Genomic DNA, 27,054 nt, shown 5'->3' with positions numbered 1-27,054 from the left:
GAGGTCATTGTGCAGGCATTATACTGTGGGAGGTCAGTGTGGGGGCATCATACACTGGAGGGGTCATTGTGCAGGCATTATACTGTGGGGGGGTCAGTGTGGGGGCAGCTTACACTGGGGAGGTCATTGTGCAGGCATTATACTGTGGGGCAGTCAGTGTGGGGGCAGCATACACTGGGGAGGTCATTGTGCAGGCATTATACTGTGGGGGGGTCAGTTTGGGGGCATCATACACTGGGGTGGTCAGTGTGCAGGCATTATACTGTGGGGAGTCAGTGTGGGGGCAGCAAACACTGAGGAGGTCATTATGCAGGCATTATACTGTGGGGTATCAGTGTGGGGGCAGCATACACTGGGGTGGTCATTGTGCAGGCATTATACTGTGGGGGATCAGTGTGGGGGCAGCTTACACTGGAGAGGTCATTGTGCAGGCATTATACTGTGGGGGATCAGTGTGGGGGCAGCTTACACTGGGGAGGTCATTGTGCAGGCATTATACTGTGGGGGATCAGTGTGGGGGCAGCTTACACTGGAGAGGTCATTGTGCAGGCATTATACTGTGGGGGATCAGTGTGGGGGCATCATACACTGGGGTGGTCATTGTGCAGGCATTATACTGTGGGGGATCAGTGTGGGGGCAGCTTACACTGGAGAGGTCATTGTGCAGGCATTATACTGTGGGGGATCAGTGTGGGGGCAGCTTACACTGGGGAGGTCATTGTGCAGGCATTATACTGTGGGGGATCAGTGTGGGGGCAGCTTACACTGGAGAGGTCATTGTGCAGGCATTATACTGTGGGGGATCAGTGTGGGGGCAGCTTACACTGGAGAGGTCATTGTGCAGGCATTATACTGTGGGGGGTCAGTGTGGGGGCAGCATACACTGGGGAGGTCATTGTGCAGGCATTATACTGTGGGGGGGACAGTGTGGGGGCAGCATTACACTGGGGAGGTCATTGTGCAGGCATTATACTGTGGGAGGTCAGTGTGGGGGCATCATACACTGGGGAGGTCATTGTGCAGGCATTATACTGTGGGGCAGTCAGTGTGGGGGCAGCATTACACTGGGGAGTTCATTGTGCAGGCATTATACTGTGGGAGGTCAGTGTGGGGGCATCATACACTGGAGGGGTCATTGTGCAGGCATTATACTGTGGGGGGGGGTCAGTGTGGGGGCAGCTTACACTGGGGAGGTCATTGTGCAGGCATTATACTGTGGGGCAGTCAGTGTGGGGGCCGCATACACTGGGGAGGTCATTGTGCAGGCATTATACTGTGGGGGGGTCAGTTTGGGGGCATCATACACTGGGGTGGTCAGTGTGCAGGCATTATACTGTGGGGAGTCAGTGTGGGGGCAGCATACACTGAGGAGGTCATTATGCAGGCATTATACTGTGGGGGATCAGTGTGGGGGCAGCTTACACTGGGGAGGTCATTGTGCAGGCATTATACTGTGGGGGATCAGTGTGGGGGCAGCTTACACTGGAGAGGTCATTGTGCAGGCATTATACTGTGGGGGATCAGTGTGGGGGCATCATACACTGGGGTGGTCATTGTGCAGGCATTATACTGTGGGGGATCAGTGTGGGGGCAGCTTACACTGGAGAGGTCATTGTGCAGGCATTATACTGTGGGGGATCAGTGTGGGGGCAGCTTACACTGGGGAGGTCATTGTGCAGGCATTATACTGTGGGGGATCAGTGTGGGGGCAGCTTACACTGGAGAGGTCATTGTGCAGGCATTATACTGTGGGGGATCAGTGTGGGGGCAGCTTACACTGGAGAGGTCATTGTGCAGGCATTATACTGTGGGGGGTCAGTGTGGGGGCAGCATACACTGGGGAGGTCATTGTGCAGGCATTATACTGTGGGGGGGACAGTGTGGTGGCAGCATTACACTGGGGAGGTCATTGTGCAGGCATTATACTGTGGGAGGTCAGTGTGGGGGCATCATACACTGGAGGGGTCATTGTGCAGGCATTATACTGTGGGGGGGGTCAGTGTGGGGGCAGCTTACACTGGGGAGGTCATTGTGCAGGCATTATACTGTGGGAGGTCAGTGTGGGGGCATCATACACTGGAGGGGTCATTGTGCAGGCATTATACTGTGGGGGGGGGTCAGTGTGGGGGCAGCATACACTGGGGAGGTCATTGTGCAGGCATTATACTGTGGGGAGTCATTGTGGGGGCAGCATACACTGAGGAGGTCATTGTGCAGGCATTATACTGTGGGGGGGTCAGTGTGGGGGCAGCATACACTGAGGAGGTCATTATGCAGGCATTATACTGTGGGGGATCAGTGTGGGGGCAGCATACACTGAGGAGGTCATGGTGCAGGCATTATACTGTGGGGGATCAGTGTGGGGGCATCATACACTGGGGTGGTCATTTTGCAGGCATTATACTGTGGGGGATCAGTGTGGGGGCAGCTTACACTGGAGAGGTCATTGTGCAGGCATTATACTGTGGGGGATCAGTGTGGGGGCAGCTTACACTGGGGAGGTAATTGTGCAGGCATTATACTGTGGGGGATCAGTGTGGGGGCAGCTTACACTGGAGAGGTCATTGTGCAGGCATTATACTGTGGGGGCAGCTTACACTGGAGAGGTCATTGTGCAGGCATTATACTGTGGGGGGTCAGTGTGGGGGCAGCATACACTGGGGAGGTCATTGTGCAGGCATTATACTGTGGGGGGGTCAGTGTGGGGGCAGCTTACACTGGGGAGGTCATTGTGCAGGCATTATACTGTGGGGCAGTCAGTGTGGGGGCAGCATACACTGGGGAGGTCATTGTGCAGGCATTATACTGTGGGGGGGTCAGTTTGGGGGCATCATACACTGGGATGGTCAGTGTGCAGGCATTATACTGTGGGGAGTCAGTGTGGGGGCAGCATACACTGAGGAGGTCATTGTGCAGGCATTATACTGTGGGGGGGTCAGTGTGGGGGCAGCATTACACTGGGGAGGTCATTGTGCAGGCATTATACTGTGGGAGGTCAGTGTGGGGGCATCATACACTGGAGGGGTCATTGTGCAGGCATTATACTGCGGGGGGGGTCAGTGTGGGGGCAGCTTACACTGGGGAGGTCATTGTGCAGGCATTATACTGTGGGGCAGTCAGTGTGGGGGCAGCATACACTGGGGAGGTCATTGTGCAGGCATTATACTGTGGGGGGGTCAGTTTGGGGGCATCATACACTGGGGTGGTCAGTGTTCAGGCATTATACTGTGGGGAGTCAGTGTGGGGGCAGCAAACACTGAGGAGGTCATTATGCAGGCATTATACTGTGGGGTATCAGTGTGGGGGCAGCATACACTGGGGTGGTCATTGTGCAGGCATTATACTGTGGGGGATCAGTGTGGGGGCAGCTTACACTGGAGAGGTCATTGTGCAGGCATTATACTGTGGGGGATCAGTGTGGGGGCAGCTTACACTGGGGAGGTCATTGTGCAGGCATTATACTGTGGGGGATCAGTGTGGGGGCAGCTTACACTGGAGAGGTCATTGTGCAGGCATTATACTGTGGGGGATCAGTGTGGGGGCATCATACACTGGGGTGGTCATTATGCAGGCATTATACTGTGGGGGATCAGTGTGGGGGCAGCTTACACTGGAGAGGTCATTGTGCAGGCATTATACTGTGGGGAAACAGTGTGGGTGCAGCATACACTGAGGAGGTCATTGTGCAGGCATTATACTGTGGGGGATCAGTGTGGGGGCATCATACACTGGGGTGGTCATTGTGCAGGTATTATACTGTGGGGGATCAGTGTGCGGGCAGCTTACACTGGAGAGGTCATTGTGCAGGCATTATACTGTGGGGGGTCAATGTGGGGGCAGCATATACTGGGGAGGTCATTGTGCAGGCATTATACTGTGGGGGATCAGTGTGGGGGCATCATACACTGGGGAGGTTATTGTGCAGGCATTATACTGTGGAGGGGGTCAGTGTGGGGGCAGCTTACACTGCGGAGGTCATTGTGCAGGCATTATACTGTGGGGGGATCAATGTGGGGGCAGCATACACTGCGGATGTCATTGTGCAGGCATTATACTGTGGGGGGGGTCAGTTTGGGGGCATCATACACTGGGGTGGTCAGTGTGCAGGCATTATACTGTGGGGAGTCAGTGTGGGGGCAGCATACACTGAGGAGGTCATTGTGCAGGCATTATACTGTGGGGGGATCAATGTGGGGGCATCATACACTGGAGAGGTCATTGTGCAGGCATTATACTGTGGGGGGATCAATGTGGGGGCATCATACACTGGGGTGGTCATTGTGCAGGCATTATACTGTGGGGGGGTCAGTGTTGGGGCATCATACACTGGAGAGGTCATTGTGCAGGCATTATACTGTGGGGGGGGGTCAGTGTGGGGGCATCATACACTGGGGAGGTCATTGTGCAGGCATTATACTGTGGGGGGGTCAGTGTGGGGGCATCATACACTGGGGAGGTCATTGTGCAGGCATTATACTGTGGGGAATCAGTGTGGGGGCAGCATACACTGAGGAGGTCATTGTGCAGGCATTATACTGTGGGGGGATTAATGTGGGGGCATCATACACTGGGGAGGTCATTGTGCAGGCATTATACTGTGGGGGGATCAATGTGGGGGCATCATACACTGGGGAGGTCATTGTGCAGGCATTATACTGTGGGGGGGGGCAGTGTGGGGGCATCATACATTGGGGTGGTCATTGTGCAGGCATTATACTGTGGGAGGTAAGTGTGAGGGCATCATACACTGGAGAGGTCATTGTGCAGGCATTATACTGTGGGGGGGTCAGTGTGGGGGCAGCATTACACTGGGGATGTCATTGTGCAGGCATTATACTGTGGGAGGGGGGTCAGTGTGGGGGCAGCTTACACTGCGGAGGTCATTGTGCAGGCATTATACTGTGGGGGGATCAATGTGGGGGCATCATACACTGGGGAGGTTATTGTGCAGGCATTATACTGTGGGAGGTCAGTGTGAGGGCATCATACACTGGGGAGGTCATTGTGCAGGCATTATACTGTGGGGGGGTCAGTGTGGGGGCATCATACACTGGGGAGGTCATTGTGCAGGCATTATACTGTGGGGGGATCAATGTGGGGGCATCATACACTGGGGAGGTCATTGTGCAGGCATTATACTGTGGGGGGGGTCAGTGTGGGGGCATCATACACTGGGGAGGTCATTGTGCAGGCATTATACTATGGGAGGTCAGTGTGAGGGCATCATACACTGGGGAGGTCATTGTGCAGGCATTATACTGTGGGGGTTCAGTGTGGGGGCAGCATTACACTGGGGCTGTCATTGTGCAGGCATTATACTGTGGGAGGGGGGTCAGTGTGGGGGCAGCTAACACTTCGGAGGTCATTGTGCAGGCATTACACTGTGGGGGGATCAATGTGGGGGCATCATACACTGGGGAGGTTATTGTGCAGGCATTATACTGTGGGAGGTCAGTTTGAGGGCATCATACACTGGGGAGGTCATTGTGCAGGCATTATACTGTGGGGGGGTCAGTGTGAGGGCATCATACACTGGGGAGGTCATTGTGCAGGCATTATACTGTGGGGGGATCAATGTGAGGGCATCATACACTGGAGGGGTCATTGTGCAGGCATTATACTGTGGGGGGGTCAGTGTGGGGGCATCATACACTGGAGGGGTCATTGTGCAGGCATTATACTGTGGGGGGGTCAGTGTGGGGGCAGCTTACACTGAGGAGGTCAGTGTGCAGGCATTATACTGTGGGGGGGTCAGTGTGGGGGCAGCTTACACTGAGGAGGTCAATATGCAGGCATTATATTGTGGGAGGGTCAGCGTGGGGGCAGCATATTGGTTGGGATTGCTGTGTGGTCATCATACTGTGCGTGTGAGAGGTATTATGGGTGTAAATTCTGTGTCAGAATACACTTGTGTACCATATTGTGTGGGACATTTTGTGGTGACATTGTACTGTATGCGGATGCGCGCTATTAAAGGTGTATCATAGTGGGTGAGAACACTACGTGCTGCAATACATGTCCGCTTGTTTTTAAAAGTTGGGAGGTACGCTCTTTGGTAACTACGCCTGTATCTTAGCCCTGCCTTCTCCGCAAATAATTCAAGTAATTCTTTTTTTCTAGGTGGGAGGGGGGAACAAATGCGGACTGTCGCTATGCATCTGTGACACCCCAGGGGTCTGGTTGCCACAGTGATAGAGATATTACGTCTGAGAGCAGGTGGGAGGTCCTTTGGTCAGGGATCCTGTGCATGCCACACCTCCTGCCCAGTCTTGGGAGGGGAAGGACTTCCCCTATATAAACCCGGGGCTAAGGCAGAGTGAGTGAGAAAGATGACAGAACAAGAGTAGAGAAGAGAAGCAGCATAGCAAGAAACATCAGGAGCTCTGTGGGGAGCAGTGTTACAACGAGTCAGGGGCTGGCAGCTGCCGAGCTCGCCCTGACTGAGAAGATTTCTAACCGGACCCGGAGTCCGAGGCTGTGGGGACTAACTCCTACCCAGCAGCAGAAACCGTCCGGCAGAGGATTTCAGGTCCTCTGGCCCAGAAGCCCGAAGGCACGGTCACACGCGTGGGACCAGCACCGCCATCGTGGAGCGGAAGCCATTAGAAGGCCCCGAGTCACCGGCCATACGGGTGAGCACCACACGGTACACTCAGGGACGTGGGCTACTTATTCCCGCCTCTAGCAAGGTAGCCAGAAGAGTACAGTTAGTTGGGAGGCCTACAACTCCGCCTGGCCAGGGGAAATCCCATCTGCTCAAGGACTGACCAGGCCCCTATCACTAACAAGTACTCCGGGAGGGTCTTTCTTTGTCACCAGTAAAGACCCTGAACTACACCGCACCGTCTCTGAGTGGTTCCTGCTACCCCCATCATCCACGTCGGCTGCCCTGAGGCCATACCCCTCCCGTTGGGGGTTATACCATCCACGCTGCACCATCCTTCCACCGGCCTCAGCGGTCTGCCCTGCAGCGGCAGCTCCATAGCTGCATTCAACGGGTGGCGTAGTCACCAACCATCTACTGCTAGTACATCGCCGCTCAGTTTGACTCCCTGGGCACGGACCGGGTCGCCGCCACGAGACTACAACCCTCAAGAGATCCGGCTCCGGGTAAGCTCCCGCGTGCGCATCGCAGCGCGACACAGGCCCAGGGGCGCGTCAACTTTGGCGTAGTCGGCAGGATCTCGTGCCCGCAACCACCGGGTACTGCGTGCCTGAAAAGCAAAGACTGTTCAAACTTACCAGTGGTGAAGATTCCCGCCATCCGCGAAGTTTTCCCGCCATCCGGCGCCATCTTCGACCTTCTTCCCGCCATCCGTGGAGTTTTCCCGCCATTGGACGCCATCTTGAGGACGCCGCGCGGGAAGAAGAGGGGCGTGGACTCCGAAAGCGCGCGAGAACTGAAGCCCCGCCTCACGTCCGGACGTTGCGTAAGGTCCTGGAAGGAGCCCAGCAGACGCCGACGTCACCGGAGCGCGACGGAAGGTCCTCAACCCTGACGATCCACTGCGGAGCCGCGGCCTACGGAACAGGATCATCGCAAGGTAGGCCACGGTCCACTAGGGGGGAGGAAGATGTCGGATACGGAGGAGAGCTTCACTGCCTCAACCCCCGCCAGCGCCACCGCTGCTGCAGTTATGCCCTTCACCATGCCCTATATCCCGGGAGCAGCTTGGCTACCCCAGTACTCAGGGGAGTCACATACCCTGCATGACTTTAGAGAAAAGCTGGATAGCCTCTTCCAGGTGTACCCCCTCACAGAAGAGCAAAAAGTGAGCATCCTGGTGGCCCAACTAACTGGGGCAGCCAAAAGGGAAGTAAAATCCTGGCCACCTGGGAGGAAGACTGTCGCAGGGATACTAACCCGGCTGAAGGACACCTTTGATACCCGCACCTCAGCCGAGATTAAGCTTAGATTCTACGGGTGCAAGCAGCGAGCGCATGAGAGTATAAGGGACTATGCACTAAACCTACAAGAGGCCCTGAGGGCCATAAAGCAGACCGACCCTGATGGGGTGGGAAACGAGGACAGGCTGTTGACTGAACAATTTATAGAGGGTTTATATTGCAATGCCCACCGAACCCAGTTGCGGGCAATGGCCTTACAGGATCCCCATCTAGACTTTGCACAGTTCAAGGACAGAGCCATCCGGGTGCTCCGAGAACCGGCACCGGGTGGCGTTGTGACCCACAGGCGCCCAGCTATCACTTACCACCAGGAGGCGGCGCCCTTGTCGGCAGGGCCTGTGGGAGCTGATGCGCAGGCTTTGGACAATGACCCGGCTCCAGACCTACGCCATCAGGTCCAAGAGCTAGCTAAGAGCGTTGCTGCGCTAACCCGAACTGTGCAGTCTTTACAGGTTTCCACCCCAGGGAAGATCCAGCTGGCATCCGGACCGGAGGACATCCCGTGGCGTCGACCAAGGAGGACCCCACCGGCCAGAGGAAGACCCAGTGACCGATACAGCGAGGACGGACGACCCATCTGCCGCCGCTGCAATCAACCCGGACATATGGAAAGGTACTGTTCTTTAAACGGGCACAACCTGGGGTAGAGGGCCAACCCCCAGGAAAAAGATCACCAGGCCCATCGAACTGGCGCGACAGATATGTGGGAGGACGTCCAGTCTTGCCTGTGGTACTGGATGGCATTCCCATGAGTGCCCTACTGGACACCGGGTCACAGGTCACCACCATCCCGTACGTGCTCTTTAAGCAGTACTGGAATGACTCGGATATTACCCGCTACCCTGACGACGACTTGAGTATCATCGCCAGCAATGGCCAGCCCGTGCCACAGATCGGATTTAAAGAGGTGACCATCAAAATAGGTAGAGTCGAACTGGCAGCACAGGGACTGATCATTGTAGACATTGACAAACATGAGAGCCACCCAAAAATAACTCTAGGAACTAATGTAATTGAAAATTGTCTTGCAGAGGTGATTTTCCTTCTACAGCAGGTTGCCAAGAACGCCAGCTCCGGCGAGCAGCGAGTGCTCCAGAAAGAGATCCGGGCACTGATGCGACGGCAACAGGTGGAACTCTCCGGCGGTGAGATTGGTAGCGTAAGAATGTGTGACCCTTTCCCTATTGCCATGCCCCCAAAAAGTGAAATGATGATTTGGTGCCGGGCAGCTATTGGTCTGAGAGGTAGAGATTACCAGGCAATGGTAGAACCAGTTTACTCAGACAGTAGGCCCACCATTTTGACAGCACGGGGGGTGGTCAATGTACGCCATGGGAGGGTGCCCGTTCGCATAATCAATATCGGGGAGAGGGAAGTGTACCTGCCCCGGTATGCCACGCTAGCAAAATTATATACCATCAACCAAAACTCTATACAGTCTGTGGAACCCTTGCCTCCATCTCACCCGGAGGAAGGTAACGGCTCTAAGAAAGTAATGGAGGATTGGTGTCAGCAACTACACTTGGGAACTGACTCCACTCCCTCCCACCAGAAACAGGGAGTCTACCGGGTGGTTCAAGAGTATGAGAGAGTGTTTAGTAAACACCCGTTAGACTTCGGGCGAGTCAAGGGGGTAGAACACCGCATCCCCACGGGAGATCATCCTCCCATAAAAGAGAGGTATCGACCCGTACCCCCTGCACATTACCAACACGCCAAGGGGATGCTTAGAGACATGAAGGAGGCTGGGGTAATCCGGGATAGTTGTAGCCCCTGGGCAGCCCCGCTAGTTTTAGTCAAAAAGAAAGACAACACCATGAGGATGTGTGTAGATTACCGGAAAATCAACCGTATCACACACAAGGATGCGTACCCCTTACCAAGGATAGAGGAGTCATTGGCTGCTTTAAGGTCTGCTAACTTCTTCTCTACCTTGGATCTCACTAGCGGGTACTGGCAGGTTCCTGTAGCAGAGGCGGACCGGGAGAAGACCGCATTCACCACCCCGATGGGACTTAGCGAGTTCACCTGCATGCCGTTCGGACTCTGCAACGCCCCAGGAACCTTCCAACGATTAATGGAGTGCTGTCTGGGCCACAGAAACTTCGAGACGGTCCTGTTGTACCTGGACGATGTCATTGTATACTCCAAAACTTATGAGGACCACCTGAAACACCTGGCGGAGGTGTTCGAAGCTCTGGCGAGTTACGGCCTAAAGGTGAAACCCTCCAAGTGTCACCTCCTGAAACCAAAGGTGCAGTACCTGGGACACGTGGTGAGCGCTGACGGAGTGGCTCCCGACCCCGATAAGATCACCGCAATTAAGGGATGGCCAAGCCCCTCCAGCGTAAAAGAAGTGCGGCAGTTCCTCGGGTTGGTAGGCTACTACCGAAGGTTTATTCCCGGTTTCACCAAAAAGGCAGCGCCTATGCAGGACCTCCTGATAGGCCAGTCCCGGAAGGCCAAGAACCAGAAGCCGCCCTTCAAATGGGAAGAGCTAGAAGAAGAGTCCTTCCGCCAGCTGAAGATGGCCCTCACGGGGGATGAAATCTTGGCGTACCCGGATTATAGCCAGCCCTTCATCCTCTACACCGACGCCAGTAACATCGGGCTAGGAGCCGTACTGTCCCAGATCCAGCAGGGGAAAGAACGAGTAATCGCCTACGCCAGCCGAAAACTGCGACCCACTGAAAGGAACCCCGAGAATTATAGCTCATTCAAGCTAGAGTTCCTGGCCGTGGTATGGGCAGTCACTGAGCGCTTTAAGCATTACCTTGCTTCTTCCCGGTTCACCGTGTACACGGATAACAACCCGTTGACACACCTGGACACGGCAAGACTCGGTGCCCTGGAGCAGAGGTGGATGGCCCGTCTGTCCAACTACGAGTTCATAATCAAATACCGGGCAGGGCGCTCCAATACTAACGCGGACGCCCTGTCCAGGATGCCCAACCTGCCGGACGAAGGAGAAGATCCGGAGGGACTGGAAGAGATTGAACTCCCTGCGTTCCACCGTCATGGGACTATCCAGTATTCCCATCGGGTAAGGAGTAAGCAGGCTGCTACGTTGAACCCCTTACCTCACTACAACTGGGCGGAAACGCAAGACAGCGACCCTGCCGTCCGACTGGTGAAGGAGATGCTGACTCGGCCGGAGGCTCGCCTTGAACCAGACGCTCCGGAGGAAGCCAAACAACTATGGGCAGAGAAGAGTCGACTGTTCAATGGTGCAGTCGTGGTACCCGTACTCACTTTCCTCCAACCATCATCCCAAGAACCTACGGAGCAACCGGTAGAGCTGGAAGAACAGCCGGTCCAGGAGGCAGAAGACTCTACACAAGCAGACCCTGAAAGTCAACCCTCTGCTTATAGTGAGCCTGCCATACCCCTAGTGAGCCAGAGGGCCCATAGACAGCTGCCCAGTTTACCCTTGACAGCTCCTACACCCTGTAGTTCAGGGCCAGACAGTCAGCTCCGTAGGTCCACTAGGGCCACTAGAGGCCAGCTACCCGCACGTTGGAGGATCTAAATGTTTAAGCTATCTTATACTGTTTACTTGTTTATAGTTGCTTGTGTATAATTTTGTGTTTCTAGTTCTTTTTAGGAATCCTTGGTGGATTTACCGGGAATCCTTGTACATAGTTGGAGCGTAACCCAGGATGGACTAGAGACTGTTAAGGACTCGGGGCAGGACAGGCCCCTACCTGGTTACGTCTCCCTGTTTTGGTGAAATGGACACCTTGCTTTTCAAAACTGCACCCGGTTGCGGACACGCCGTAACCATCTTATGTGTTTTTCTTGTTGTATTGTTATTGCTATACCTTGTTATGTTTTTCTAAAAAAAATATGTTTAGTCCCGGAGTACTAAATTTCACTAGGGGGGAATGTGACACCCCAGGGGTCTGGTTGCCACAGTGATAGAGATATTACGTCTGAGAGCAGGTGGGAGGTCCTTTGGTCAGGGATCCTGTGCATGCCACACCTCCTGCCCAGTCTTGGGAGGGGAAGGACTTCCCCTATATAAACCCGGGGCTGAGGCAGAGTGAGTGAGAAAGAAGACAGAACAAGAGTAGAGAAGAGAAGCAGCATAGCAAGAAACATCAGGAGCTCTGTGGGGAGCAGTGTTACAACGAGTCAGGGGCTGGCAGCTGCCGAGCTCGCCCTGACTGAGAAGATTTCTAACCGGACCCGGAGTCCGAGGCTGTGGGGACTAACTCCTACCCAGCAGCAGAAACCGTCCGGCAGAGGATTTCAGGTCCTCTGGCCCAGAAGCCCGAAGGCACGGTCACACGCGTGGGACCAGCACCGCCATCGTGGAGCGGAAGCCATTAGAAGGCCCCGAGTCACCGGCCATACGGGTGAGCACCACACGGTACACTCAGGGACGTGGGCTACTTATTCCCGCCTCTAGCAAGGTAGCCAGAAGAGTACAGTTAGTTGGGAGGCCTACAACTCTGCCTGGCCAGGGGAAATCCCATCTGCTCAAGGACTGACCAGGCCCCTATCACTAGCAAGTACTCCGGGAGGGTCTTTCTTTGTCACCAGTAAAGACCCTGAACTACACCGCACCGTCTCTGAGTGGTTCCTGCTACCCCCATCATCCACGTCGGCTGCCCTGAGGCCATACCCCTCCCGTTGGGGGTTATACCATCCACGCTGCACCATCCTTCCACCGGCCTCAGCGGTCTGCCCTGCAGCGGCAGCTCCATAGCTGCATTCAACGGGTGGCGTAGTCACCAACCATCTACTGCTAGTACATCGCCGCTCAGTTTGACTCCCTGGGCACGGACCGGGTCGCCGCCACGAGACTACAACCCTCAAGAGATCCGGCTACGGGTAAGCTCCCGCGTGCGCATCGCAGCGCGACACAGGCCCAGGGGCGCGTCACATCCCTCTGATTTCTATGTATGCCCCTGAGTAAAAATTTTTTAATTTTTTTCACCTCTCACTAGTGGACAACCCCTTTAAGAAGTCCTTAAAGGGGTTGTTTGTGGCAGCAAACAATAGATTTATTTTATACTAACAGAGATTGCACTTACTGGTCCATTGCAGGTATCAGTATTGTTCATCTTCAGGCACTCAGGGTGGCATGAAGTACATATTTCACCATTATCAATGTATTCTCTTGGCTCACTACAAACAGAAAAGGTAAAAGTTATGTTTAGTTTCTGTACCACATGGAGAAAGCAAATATTTTAGTATTATCGTATCAAACTGCAGTGTATTGGGTACAATTATAGTTTTGATTTAAAAAAAAAAGTTTTGATTCAGTTTTCCCACTTGTTTTAAATAAAAGTATGAACAAAACCTTGTTGAATTTTAGTCCCAGTTCCATGAAATGTCTCATGTATTGTATTACATAGGGTACTAGTAGTATGGCTGTATAGCTACTTGTTACAACCCCCAAATAAAAATCATATATTTTTTGTAGCCATCTGATGTGAGTGGCAATGCTCTGCGAAGAAGCTGTCTTACGGCATTTACATGGCTCCAGCGCACTTTCAGTCTGATTTCCAAATTGTCCTAAATAGACGTTTATTATGTTCTGAGGTTTCTCCAGACCCTTAAGGATAATATATGGAGGGGAGGGAAGGGTTTACAAAATAATAAATATTACACTCAGTTGTCCGAGGCCCTTACCAGACTGCTTATGTCGCTTCCATGGTAGTGGTAGAAACAAAGACCTGTGTGGAGGGCGAGGGACGTCTGCGGCAGTGGAGGTCATGTGAGGGCTTAGCACAGGGGACTATAATGGTTATTTTTTATGTTAACACCTTCCCAACTCTCAAATAATTTAGTTAAACAGAGGCCATCTGGATTTTTCCATTTTTTCGATTTATGCATATCAAATTCCAAAAATTCCAGACATTTTTAGAAAACTGTAAAGTATTCTATTGTTACTAATCAACGATCATCTCTAATTTATAACTCGGAATACAAGATTCACAGGGCGCATTAAATGGGTTGTCTGGCCTTAGAGTGACTGCAGACTTGTAGCCTATGTGACTGGAGACTTGTGAATTCTCACATCGCGCCATGCACACTGCGCGCTGTGAGGATTTTCTGGGGCTGGCGCTGGGTGCTGGGGGCGCGTGACAGCAAGTATATGATTTTGATACATGAGGTCACATGCTGATTAGATGTGCGCGGCCTCACTCAAGTAACACAGTCTAGTTGGAATGTAACCGGAAGTATGGAAATAACATACATACAATCACATGACCGCCTGCTCCCAGCATCGGAGAATGTGCGATGTTAGGATTCACAAGTCTGCAGTCACAAAGAGTAACTGCAGATTTGTAGCTTAAGGCCAGACAACCCCTTTAATAGATGTCTGGATGAGGGTCTAAAGATCAAGCAAACGTGGAGAGGGAGAAAAGCAGGATCGAGGCTCTTCTGTTAGGGTTCATGCATACGTCCGTGCAAATCGGTCCGAGCATGGACTGCTAATGCACGTACTAGCTAATGTACTCCTGACTGAAGCATGAGAGCGTCACATATTTCTATGAGGCTGTCACACTTGGCTTGGGAGACCCACGGCCAGTCCTTGCATTGCGGTCCGAAATCCTACCGAGATCCATGGACATCTGCATGAGCCCTTATATGTGAGTATGGATTGCATTATTGGATCTGTTTTTTTTTAACTCCCCATTTATGTTGATGCTGCTTTTCTGGCATTTGTTTTATATTTTTTTCACGCTTTTTGCCATAGAAAAAAATGGAATAAGTCTTCCCCCCATAGAGTTTGGGCACGCTTATACGAGCGTATTTATCAGACGAGTGCTATGCGATGTTTTATCGGATAGCACTTGGCCCAATGTTATACTATAGGGCAGTGCATGCTGCAAGTGGCTCCGGAAATTGGAACACGTGTACCCATACAATTCTATGGGTGCGTGGAAAACATCGGACTGGACTCAGATGTCATCCGAGTGCAGTCCGATTTATGCAAACAGAGACAATGGAGAAGTTATTGGAAAAAAATTGGAATTTTATTGGAATTTATTGCAGCCACGTTGTGACTAATAGAAAACCTTTTAGCTGTTAGCATAGAAAGGTGCTGGTTATGTTTTCATAGGATGTGAGATGGAGGAAAAACTAGACTGGATTAACAATTATAAGCTTCTACGAAGCACAAGCCCTGCTGTCCAATTATACTTCTATGCATTTCAGAAATCTTGCGATGACACGAAGATCTAGTTTTCCAGGAAAGCTAAAGGTCTGGCTAAGAAGAAGATTAAAGGCAGTTTTAATGCAATCAAGAGTTATGTGTTCAATTTCATTATGGCTTTCTGTGTGTTTTTAGAAACAAGAGACTTTGTTCTGAAACTTCATCCAGGTATTACGCAAGTCGAGATGAGCTAAAATTAGTGTTCGGAAAGGATTTTCTGTTGGTCGGTATAGTGCGTTAGTAAATTGGAAAAACTAAATGCAGAATGGAAAGTGCTTCCTTTAGATTAGCTGCGTTATCTCACGGAACAAATGCATTAGTGAAAAAAATACAGCGAAGGATTACATGACACACCTTCCATAGAGGTTGCAGGTTACACTGTGATCATACTATTTTTATATTAGCTATGATGTAACTTGAAGCTCGCGAAGCCAATGCAAAATTTCCAACATCATCCCCAATTAGCTCAGGTTTTTAAAAGCATTGGTCTTCTCATGTTGGTAAAAGGGACATTTTGCCCCCTCTCCTTCTCACCAAGCCTCAGGGCCTGGGTGTGACTGCAAACCCGGCACCCACTGAAATTACGCTCCTGAATAATAATCCAGTACTCCATGAAGCAGCATTCTCATTTTCCTTTTTTTTCTCAGCATGTTTAAAAAGGTAATTTTTGGGGTTTTAATGAATTTATTTTTTATTTTTTCTTACCTATAGCACCATTAATTTCACAGCGCTTTGCAGACATCATCATCACTGCCCCCATTGGGGCTCACAATCACAATCACAATTAGACTTCAATACTTCTGTACTGCTCTGTATTTTGTCTGTCAGAGGAAAACTGGCAAGGACTAATAGACATCTGCCCATGCCAGGCCTTGAGGCTATTGTTCACCCACTGTGTGTCATGGCAATTCATCGGCAATCCTCTATCATGTCACTAGCTGTCTAATAGGGTGACTGTGGCATCTCTGAGGGTCAAATGACCATGGTCTGAGTGATCACCAGTCTTGGATGTTAGTGAGGGGTGCTATCTGTATATTACAGCGGGCACCTGCAAGTGATGGTGTCAGAACCGTCAATATGCCATAATAGTACAGCACCTTATGGTGACCTCCTTCGTTTTGTGATATAATAGCAAAGTTGGAAGAGAATAAATAACTGTATGTGATTTACAGGGTGTTTCTTTTTGGCTATATAACCACAGTACGTAGCACAGTATTGGATAAGGTAGATAAGAAAAGAAGTACATGCAAAGGCAATAACTAGTGGGTAGGGGTCTGGCTGGACATGTAACGTGACCACCACCAATTACCCTTTCTGTCTTTGGCCATGGTTTTTAGATACAAGTGTGAGGCAGCCAAGCGACCCTGTGGATACTCATGGGTTTGTCAGGGGTTCTTGGCTAAGCCCTTTAAGTAATGTACTCACGTTGTTGGGTTGAGCTATTAGGGGGACAATGCTTTGTATATTATTATATTTTTTTTACTAAATCTGCGTATATGTGTATGTAGTGTAGTATGTATGTGTTAATATACTCACCTACCGCTGCTCTCTCCAGTGTCCAGCTCCGTTCTGCTCCTCTTCTCAGTGACGTCACTACTCTTCAGCCTCTCTCACTCTATACTCTATGTGTGAGCTGGAACTCTCTTTTAGGCCATGGCCCCACTATCAGTATTTGGTCAGTATTCGGTCAGTATTTTTTCTCAGGAGTGGGAGCCAAAGCCAGGTGAGGAACAATCAGAGAAGAGGTATAATAGAAACAAGTCACCAATTCTGCATTTATCACCCACTCCTGGTTTTGGTTCCCACTCCTGAGAAAAAATACTGACCAAATACTGACCAAATACTGATAGTGGGGCCGTGGCCTTACAATTTAAGCCTATGGAGCCTTGCTCTGTCCCTTCATAGACTTACATTGTAAAAGTCACTTCCGTGTCCCTCAGACCGCAGTGTCACCCTGAGAGTCTGAAGATCGGTAATGTCACTGAGAAGAGGACCAGAACGGTGCTGGATACCAGAGCAAACGGCGGTAGTTGAGTATATTAACACGTTCACTCAACACTACATGCACATGTACACGGGTTTAATGAAGAAAAAATTTCATAGGAGGGCTTCTTTAATTTTGGTGCAACTGAAGCACTGTGTATCCACAGGATGCTGGTAGGACAAGAAAAGCCTGGATGAAGACTCTGGAAGAAATCAAAAATTTTGATGCAAAAGTTATAGGTTAAAGGAGTTTTCCCACAAACAAAAGTTCATTTTAAAAATTGTCTGTCTGACCGTGTACGGAACATACCACATCTCCTGGGCAGGGGGGGAGGAAGCAAAAGACATTACAGCAGGGGATCACAGAGGATTCATTTTGTGAGGTAAAACATTTCACTGCCTGTTTTTAAACAATATTTTACCTCACAAAATGAATCCTCTGCGATTCCCTGCTGTAATGTCTGTATACTCTTTTGCTTCCTCCCCTGCCCAGGAGATGTGGTATGTTCCGTACACAGTCAGACACAGACAATTTTTAAAATGAACTTTTGTTTGTGGGAAAACCCCTTTAAGGACTAAGGTATAAGGGGGGGCATTAAGCTGATTTGCACAAAAATTGAATCTTTGATAGAACACTGCAGCAGTGATGATAAAATCCACCATTTTTCTTAGTCTTCCTCGAAGCTTCAATAGTAGTCCACAAATACTACATGCCATTCAAAATACTGTCCTCACTTGCTATTTTAACCAGAGTAAAAGCTTTTCGTGCTACCTGCTGTATGTATGAGGAAGACTACTGTGCACAAGTGAATAATAGTTTATTGACCCATTAATAGTAGGCTTTCATTACAGCCCAGGAGAGGTGACAGAGAAGGACAGGGACCCAACAATGAAGGACGCCTTGATGCTGGCTGTTGGGCACACATATATTGGCCAATCTATGAGTTAAGTACCTTTCTTTACTGTAATTTTTCACATTAATATTACAAAAACATTTTTTGAGTACATTTTGTAGCACTTTCATAATTTTCTATAGTAGCAATGTAGTTTCTATGTCTCAGAGCCATTACTCTTAGCAGTTTAGGATGCAACTTTGACAGTTTTCCCATAGTTTGAATTTGTTAGTTGGATCCTGTTCACACTGACTTGGATGTGCTGGTCATTTTCGCCATATGTTTCTAATAGTCTATCTTGTCAGCACACGGTGTATGTATTGGTGTTAACTGTATTTCACGCCATGTTTTACCTTTGTGTAGTGTTGGCTTTTTTGATGGTTTAGGCTTTGATTTCTTTTATACTCACCCTGTGTATGCCTCTTCATATTATATTAGTTTTTTAAGCACTAAATGATCTAATAGCTGTTTATTTCTCAATAGAAGAACCACTTAGAAATAGCATACTAAAGAACCACAAATAATGCAAAACAAACCAAGAAAAACCTCTTCACAGATGGGCCGCTTCACACATCAAGATATGTAAGTGGAAGATGTCAATATTTTAGTCTTGGTTCAGTGAAAACAACTAGACTAAAAAAAGCAGTGTGAACCTTGTCCAAAGGAACATACAGTATACGCAGGGCCGGTTTCACTATGCTCACCGGCAACAGGGCCATTCCGTCCTGTCAGGCTGCAGTGGTCGGATGACGGGAACAGTCATAAGAAACACCTCTTATAATGCAAAGATCAAATGACCTAGCCGCTGAAGCCTATAACTAGCCCCAGTGGTCCAGTGGCTGGAGAGCACAGTGACGTCATCACTATTGGTGCCAGCACAGGTGGGTGACAGCAGGGATTCTTGATTTTGTTATTTTTTTATGACTTTACTTTTGTGCTTTTCCTTTCTGATTATTTTATTTTTTTACATGTATTACATTAGGGGTTAAGGTTGTTGCCTATTGTGGGGTTCATTGTGTGAATGACGGGTGTGGAGGTGCAGTATAAAATTCACCAGTCACCAGTCCTGTGTTGCTGGCTAAGGGCAGGCTTCTCCTGAGTGGCAACAAGCAGATGTACTGTGTCCTGACAGGCGCTGCTGAGCAATGTCAGGACTATGTCATCAGGTGTCACTTTCAGTCTGTGTATGTCATGTCCTGACACTGAACAGCAGACATCAGAACATGGTATAAGGCTGTCAGTATGGTTACCGGACCACAAGCAGCAGGACAGATAGAGCAGAGCTGCTCTCTTGATCTTTGCTATCGCAATTAAGCCACAAATAACTGGATGTGCTGATCTCTCTGCCTCTTGTCCTTCTGAAGGCGACGCTGTCCAGTGTTCCCTGTAGCTCCATCACAGCACAGAAGACAGGCGAGCGCTGCTTACTTACAGTCTCCGGATCTGCTGAGGTGAACAACGCGCCCCCGAACTCCGCCACTAAAATGGACAGCGCGACACTCAGCAGGACAAGAGGCAGAGAGATAAGCACTAGTGTTGAGCGAACATGCTCGACACTGCTCGGTACTTGCCCGAGCATCATGCTACTCGGGATGTTCGGCGAGCACCGAGCATTTCCGGGTTACTCGGGCGGGAGCTCGGGTCTCCGCCCTGCATGTTTGGTGCTCTTTACAGAGCCAATGAACATGCAGGGATTGCCAGCCAGTCACTGTAATGCCGCAGCCATGTTGTTTGTGGGCATTACAGTGATTGGCTGGCCGCACAGCGTCACCTCCCAGACGATCAGCCCGTCATGATTGGTATGTGTGGGTGTCTGTGCGTGTGTCTGCGAGTGTGTGCGGGGTGTCTGTGCGTGTGTCTGCGAGTGTGTGCGGGGTGTCTGTGCGATGTCTGCGGGTGTGTGCGATGTCTGCGGGTGTGTGCGGTGTCTGTGCGATGTGTGCGGGTGTGCGCGGTGTCTGTGCGATGTCTGCGGTGTCTGTTCGATGTCTGTGAGTGTGTGCGGTGTCTATGCGATGTCTGCGGGTGTGTGTGGTGTCTGTGCGATGTGTGCGGGTGTGCGCGGTGTCTGTGCGATGTCTGCGGTGTCTGTGCGATGTCTGTGAGTGTGTGCGGTGTCTGTGCGATGTCTGCGAGTGTGTGCGGTGTCTGTGCGATGTCTGCGGTGTGTGCGGTGTCTGTGCGATGTCTGCGAGTGTGTGCGGTGTCTGTGCGATGTCTGCGGGTGTGTGTGGTGTCTGTGCGATGTCTGCGGGTGTGCGCGGTGTCTGTGCGATGTCTGCGGGTGTGTGCGTGCAGGCAGACATAGGCCGATGTGACACTACTACTCCCATCGGCCTATGTCTGTCCCCGGTCCACTCGTGCCAGCAGGATCAGCTCGATGGGAGCAGTAGTTCCCATCAGCCTGATCCTGCTATTTAAATTGCCCTACTGTGTCCCCAATAAATGTTAAATACATGTCATTGGTGGCCAGTGGTTACCTACAATAAATTAGTTTATACATTACCTGTCCCCGCCGATCGCCACCTAAAATAAAGTAAAAAATAAAAAACTACACCTATACTCACCTAGACACCTAATTCCCCGAAGCCATTGATCTCCTGTAATAAAATATAAAATAATAAACCACAACCTTATCCTTACCCCTCCATAGTAGTCCACGAGTGTCCCACGATGATCTCCAGTTTAGAGCAGCCACATAGAATGTGACCGCTCTGAACTGCTGCCGCCGCTAGAATGACGGGGCCGTAAAGCAGCTCCGTCATTGCATAAGCGGGTTCGCCGGAGTTCAGGCAGCGCTGCTCCGGTTAGCTCCTTTACGGCCCGGCTGTATCGTGAGAAATTCCCACGGTACAGCAGTGCCGTAAAGGAGGTCTCCGGAGCTGCGCTGCCTGAATGCACTCCGGTGACCTCAGTCAGTGGCTCCCGCTGCCGGGAGCGGACGTGTTCCCGGCAGTGTGAGCTTACAGCAGCCATGCACAGCTGTCACCATCTCCAGATGTGACAGCTGTGCATGGGAGATCAGCGCAGGAACGTGGAAAGGTAACTATTTTTTTTTAGTAAACTAAGAATTAAATAAAATTGTGTGTTTTATTTCAAATAAATTATTTTTTTCTGGGTGTAGTGTGTTTTTTCTTTTTAACACTTTGTAGGTTAGTAATGGGGGTGTCTTATAGACGCCCATCATTACTAACGTGGGCTTCATTGCAGCTGGCGCTGACATGAACCCCAACCCTATTACCCCCTGCCACCGCACCAGGGCAGCGTGGAAGAGCGAGGCTAAGTGCCAGAGTTGGCGCATCCTATGGATGCGCCATTTCTGGGGCGGCTGACGGCTGGTGTTTCTAGCCTGGGAGGGGGCCAATATTCATGGCACCCTTCCTGGGCTATTAATATCAGCCCCCAGCTGTCTGCCTAGCCTTTGCTAGCTATTAAATAGGGGGTACCCCACGTCATTTTTTGGGGGGGGGTCCCCCATTTTAATAGCTAGTAAAGACTAGGTATTCAGCTGGGGGCTGATATTAGTAGTCTGGGAAGCTCCGTGGGTATTACCCACTTCCCAGGCTTCAAACATCTGCCCCAGCCGTCTGCTTAACCTCCGCTAGAGCCTAAAATTATGGGGGATCCCACGCCAATTTTTTTTTAAATAAATCCTTTATTTTAACACTAAATGACATTTGAGGAGTTAATAAAGATGCAGTCCCTAAATTATTATTTATTTTTTAATTAATTTTTCCCATCCAGCCTGTCATCCCGCAGACACTGAGAAGCGCAGGCTTGCTTGCGCTCCTCAGTGTCTCTCTGTGACGGCATAAAGATGAGCCGAGGTCATGTCCAATGAACTCGGCTCACCTCATGCACGTCACTGACAGCGTGGGAAAATTCTCCTGCACTCAGTGCTTCAGCGTGAGAATTTTCCCACGCTGTCAGTGATGTGAATGAGGTGAGGTCATGTCCAATGAACTCAGCTCACCTCATGCACGTCAATGACAGCGTGGGAAAATTCTCACGCTGAAGCGCTGAGTGCAGGAGAAATTTCCCACGCTGTCAGTGACGTGCATGAGGTGAGTTGAGTTCATTGGACATGAACTCGGCTCATCTGGATGCCATCACAGAGAGACACTGAGGAGCGCAAGCATGCCTGCGCTTCTCAGTGTCTGCGGGATGACAGGCTGGATGGCAGCGTTCTGCTGCGGTCCAGCCTGTCATCTCGATGTAGCAGAGCTGAAGCTGTCCTGGGAACCATGGAAAGGTAAGGATGAGGTTGCTTTATTATTTTTCTTTTATTGCAGGAGATCGTTGGCTTCAGCTGGAATGGGCGTGATGGTAAGTATGGTTTAATTTAGAACAATAAAGAATTGTGTGTTTATTTCAATTAAAGGACTTTATTCTGGGTGTTTGTGTTTTTTTTAACTTTGACTATGGGGTTAGTAATGGGGGTGTCTTATAGACACCTCTCCATTACTAACCTGGGTTTGATGTCAGCTGGCATTATAAGCTGACATCAACCCCAACCCTATTACCCCACTGCCACCGCTACAGGGCAGTGGGAAGAGCGAGGCTAAGTGCCAGAATTGGCGCATCCTGTGGATGCGCCATTTCTGGGGCGGCTGACGGCTGGTGTTTCTAGCCTGGGAGGGGGCCAATATTCATGGCACCCTTCCTGGGCTATTAATATCAGCCCCCAGCTGTCTGCCTAGCCTTTGCTAGCTATTAAATTAGGGGGGACCCCACGTCATTTTTTTGAGGGGGTCCCCCATTTTAATAGCTAGTAAAGGCTAGGTATTCAGCTGGGGGCTGATATTAGTAGCCTGGGAAGCTCCGTGGGTATTACCCCCTTCCCAGGCTTCAAACATCTGCCCCAGCCGTCTGCTTAACCTCCGCTAGAGACTAAAATTAAGGGGAACCCCACGCCAATTTTTTTTTAAATAAATCCTTTATTTTAACACTAAATGACAAGTACAGTAATCAACACTGTCACTGTACTTCATATATATGTGACTGACATGTTTCTATCTATCTAATCTATGTATGATTCTCTATTCCTTCTATTCTAAATTGTCGGGTACAGATGCTGAATTGCCGGCCGGCTTTCTTAAAGAGACGGTGCATGAAAACACTATTATATTTTTAAATAAATCCTTTACACTAAATGACAAGTACAGTAAGCAACACTGTCACTGTACTTCATATATATGTGACTGACATGTTTCTATCTATCTAATCTATGTGTGAAGCTCTATTCTGTCTGTTATAAATTGTCGGGTACCGCTGCTGAATTGCCGGCCGGCTTTTTTAAAGAGACAGTGCATGAAAACACAATTATTTTTTTAAATAAATCCTTTACACTAAATGACAAGTACAGTAAGCAACACTGTCACTGTACTTCATATATATGTGACTGACATGTTTCTATCAATCTAATCTATGTGTGAAGCTCTATTCTTTCTGTTGTAAATTGTCAGGTACCGGTGTATGCCGCTGATGAATTGCCGGCTTTTCATGTAATACATTCTACATTATTCTTAGTTGTTTTACTTCATGTAGAATTAACCTACAAGGAAAGAAAGGGTTTATTTTCATTCCGATATTTGTGTCCCATTGACTTGCATTGGTTTCCGGTATCGGAATCGGCGATATCCGATACTTTTTGGGTATCGGTCCGATCCAATCCGATACGATATTTCCTGATATCGGAAGGTATCGCTCAACACTATCCTTAACATATTTCACAGGAAAAAAGTTTCAGTTTAGTTTTTGAACGTTTTATTGTGAGCCTGTAAAAGTGGCTTAATACCTCTGACCACGTTGTTGACAGCAGTGACCTGGGGGTCAGAAATGCTTCCTGGGGCGATCCCCATGTCATTTGAGCACTGTCACTATCGTTTTGGGCACTTGTTAGGCTTTTAAAAGACTGCCGGGGGAGCCGCCGCAAAAATGCTCGAGTCTCCCATAGACTAACATTGGGCTCGTTGCTCGGGTCCAGCACCCGAGTATCACGGCGAGCTCGGCCCGAGCTTCGAGCACCCGAGCATTTTAGTGCTCGCTCAACACTAATAAGCACATCTGTGCCCCTTCTTTCCTACATGCTTCTGCCTTTGTGCTGCGGTGCCCAGTGTAGTTCGGGAGCAGATTGAGGGCTTGCGCTTAACCTCATCTTTCTAGTCGCCTGCTGCCCGCAGTGAAAGTGCATGTAGCACAGAACTAAGTTTCAACAACACTGAATCTGAAGATCAGGGTCATACATAGATATCATTGGGCCCCTTTGCAAAAGTCCTAATTGGGCTCCCAATCGGCCAACAAAAATGAAAATATTTCTCAGAGTAGGTGGGGTCACTGTGCATGTGTACAGTCACAGAAGGACATACCATCTAAGTTTTAAAGACATGAAGAGGGACATGTTTTGTAACACACAATAATTTTGACCCTATTAAAGCTCCTTAATTTACTCATCCACTATGATAACCGTTTCATGACCTCCATAGAATATGGTGCCAGCAAAAATACCCCTACACAGTGTGATAGCACCCACACAGTTTAATGTCTACCTCAGCCCCTCCACACCATATAATAGCCCACCACAGACCCCCACACAGTATGATGTCCACAACATATGATGGTCCACCACAGCCCCCCCCACACAGTATGATGTCCACCAAAACCTCCCACACAGTATAATGTCCACCAAAGCCCCCCACATAGTGCGATGGTTCCACACAGCCCCCTGCACAGTATAATGTCCACCACAGCCCCCACACAGTATGATGTTCCAGAACAGCCCCCACACAGTATAATGTCCACCACAGCCCTCACACAGTATGATGGTCCAGCACAGCCCTCACACAGTACAATTGTCTAACACAGCCCCCCACACAATATAATTATTATTATTATGGCACCAATTATTCCATGGCGATTTACATGTGAAATACATAACAAAAAATAAGTACAATAATCTTGAGCAAAACAAGTCACCAACTGGTACAAGAGGAGAGAGGACCCTGCCCGCGAGGGCTCACAATCTCCAAGGGATGGGTGAGGATACAGTAGGTGAGGGTAAAGCTGGTCAGGCAGCGGTATAGTGGAATGAGGGTTACTGTAAGTTGTACACTTGTCAGAAGAGGTGTATGCTTGTCTTCAGGTTCCTTTTGAAGGTTTCCAGGGAAGGAGAGAGTCTGATATATTAGGGTAGAAAGTTCTAGAGTAGGGCGGATGCATTGGAGAAATCGTGTATGCGATTGTGGGAAGAGGAGATAAGAGGAGAGTAGAGAAGGGGATCTTGTGAGGATCGGAGGTTGCGTGCAGGTAAGTACTGGGAGACTAGGTCACAGATGTATGGACGAGACAAGTTGTGGATGGCTTTGTATACCATGGTTAGGGTTTTGAACAGGACATTGTCTCTGGGCAATGGGAAGCCAGTGAAGGGATTGACAGAGAGGAGATGCCACAGAATAGCGGGGGGACAGGTGGATTAGTCGGGCAGCAGAGTTTAGGACAGATTGGAGGGGTGTGAGAGTGTTAGAGGGGAGGCCACAAAGCAGGAGGTTGCAGTAGTCGAGGCGGGAGATGATGAGGGCATGTGTGACGACACAGCTTCTAATCTTAATTATCCAGACGTCTAAATTCGTTGGGCCAGGAGAAATACACTATTATGTTTATGTTGACTTTTGAATTTATGTGTTTTTCTTTGGCTGGTCAAGAAGGACAGTGACTCAAGGTAATAGAACAATAATGTTTGCTAATATGCGAATTACATATTGAATCACGCCAGCTAAATTGTTGAAGGACAAACTAGGCAAATTGATTAAATGCTCAAACAATGAGACATGAGCCCCTGCCCCTTCCGCCCTGATCTGTGAATGATGACCTGAGCCACAGATGTAAATATAAAAAGGGATTTCTATCGTGCTGCAAGGAGAATCAGAGAGACTCTTCAGGACAGCAACCAGGACACATGGCTCCATCCAGAGGGAGAAAGATGTGATAATACAGTATATCAGCTTAGGGGACCCCAGCCCCAGCTAAAGGGATACAGATATGTGCCATTAACTGTGACAGAACCCATGAATACATTTGGGGAAACCATCTTAGGACCATCTGATCACCTGGTCCCATGGATATGTTGTTTGGGGTTGCCAGGTGGGACCCTCTGGTCACCTGGAACCCATGGCTATGCACAGAGAAAGCCAGGTTTGGACCATCTGGTCACCTGGTTCCATGGATATGTTCTGAGAAGCCAGGTTGGGACCATCCGGTCACCTGGCCCCATGGAGACGTTTGGGGAAGCCAGGATTGTGATGCTCTGGTCACCTGGTCCCATGGATATGTTCTGAGAAAGCCAGCTTGGTACCATGCGGTCACCTGGTTCCATGGATATGTTCGGAGAAGCCAGGGTGGGACCCTCGAGTCCCCTGGCAACATACCTCAATGGACTGTACGCTTCTTAAGCTTGCTGCTACCTCCTCTCTGTGGGTGTCCACCCAAAGCGGGGTGCTACTGGTTGAGGTAGTTGGCCCTGGAAGTCCCAAAGTCGCAGCTGCTCTATTCCGGCGGGCCAGCGGAAGGGTGAGATGGTGTAATTTTGCACCATCTTGGGTATTTGCTGACACTGTTCTATAGGTTTATTGTCTGTTTGATGGTTCAATAAAGTATTGTCACACTGTGTTACCCTCACCCTGTGTTGTGTGAGTAGTATTATGCCCACGGAAGACCCCTGGTCTTCACAGCATGCACTAGTGTTTATGCAGATTCTTGGTTAAGGAATGTGCGGATCCGGGAAATATTTTTGATTTGGAGTCGGCAGGAAGTGGAAAGGGGTTGGATATGTGGTTAGAAGGAGAGATCAGAGTCAAGGGTTACCCCGAGGCAGCGAGCTTACAGGACTGTGGCGAGTGAGCAGTCATTGACTTTGATGGATAGGTCTGTTGGGGGGTCAAGTGAGGTGTTGGAAAGATGATGAATTCGGTTTTATCCATGTTAACTTTTAGAAATCTAGAGAAGAAAGACGAAATAGCGGACAGACATTGTGGGATTGTGGTTAGCAATGAGGTGATATCGGGTCCAGAGAGGTAGATCTGTGTGTCATGAGCATAGAGGGGA

General features: G+C 49.8%; 1 protein-coding gene across 1 annotated transcript in view; it reads right to left on the bottom strand.

Moving 5' to 3' along the window:
- Positions 1-27,054, bottom strand: part of EGFR (epidermal growth factor receptor) — a 230,189-nt gene that overhangs the window by 40,767 nt on the left and 162,368 nt on the right. Inside the window, exon 14 of the mRNA XM_073678191.1 lies at positions 12,948-13,041. Coding sequence (XP_073534292.1) covers positions 12,948-13,041 — 94 coding nt within the window. The remainder of the gene's footprint in view (positions 1-12,947; positions 13,042-27,054) is intronic.

Source organism: Phyllobates terribilis, unplaced genomic scaffold (genome assembly GCF_046119375.1).
Source record: "Phyllobates terribilis strain yellow unplaced genomic scaffold, ASM4611937v1 Scaffold_4__5_contigs__length_816908805, whole genome shotgun sequence".
Classification (NCBI taxonomy): Eukaryota; Metazoa; Chordata; class Amphibia; order Anura; family Dendrobatidae; genus Phyllobates; species Phyllobates terribilis.
The sequence above is the reverse complement of the archived record's forward strand: the minus strand, read 5'-3'. Positions and strand labels throughout refer to the sequence as shown.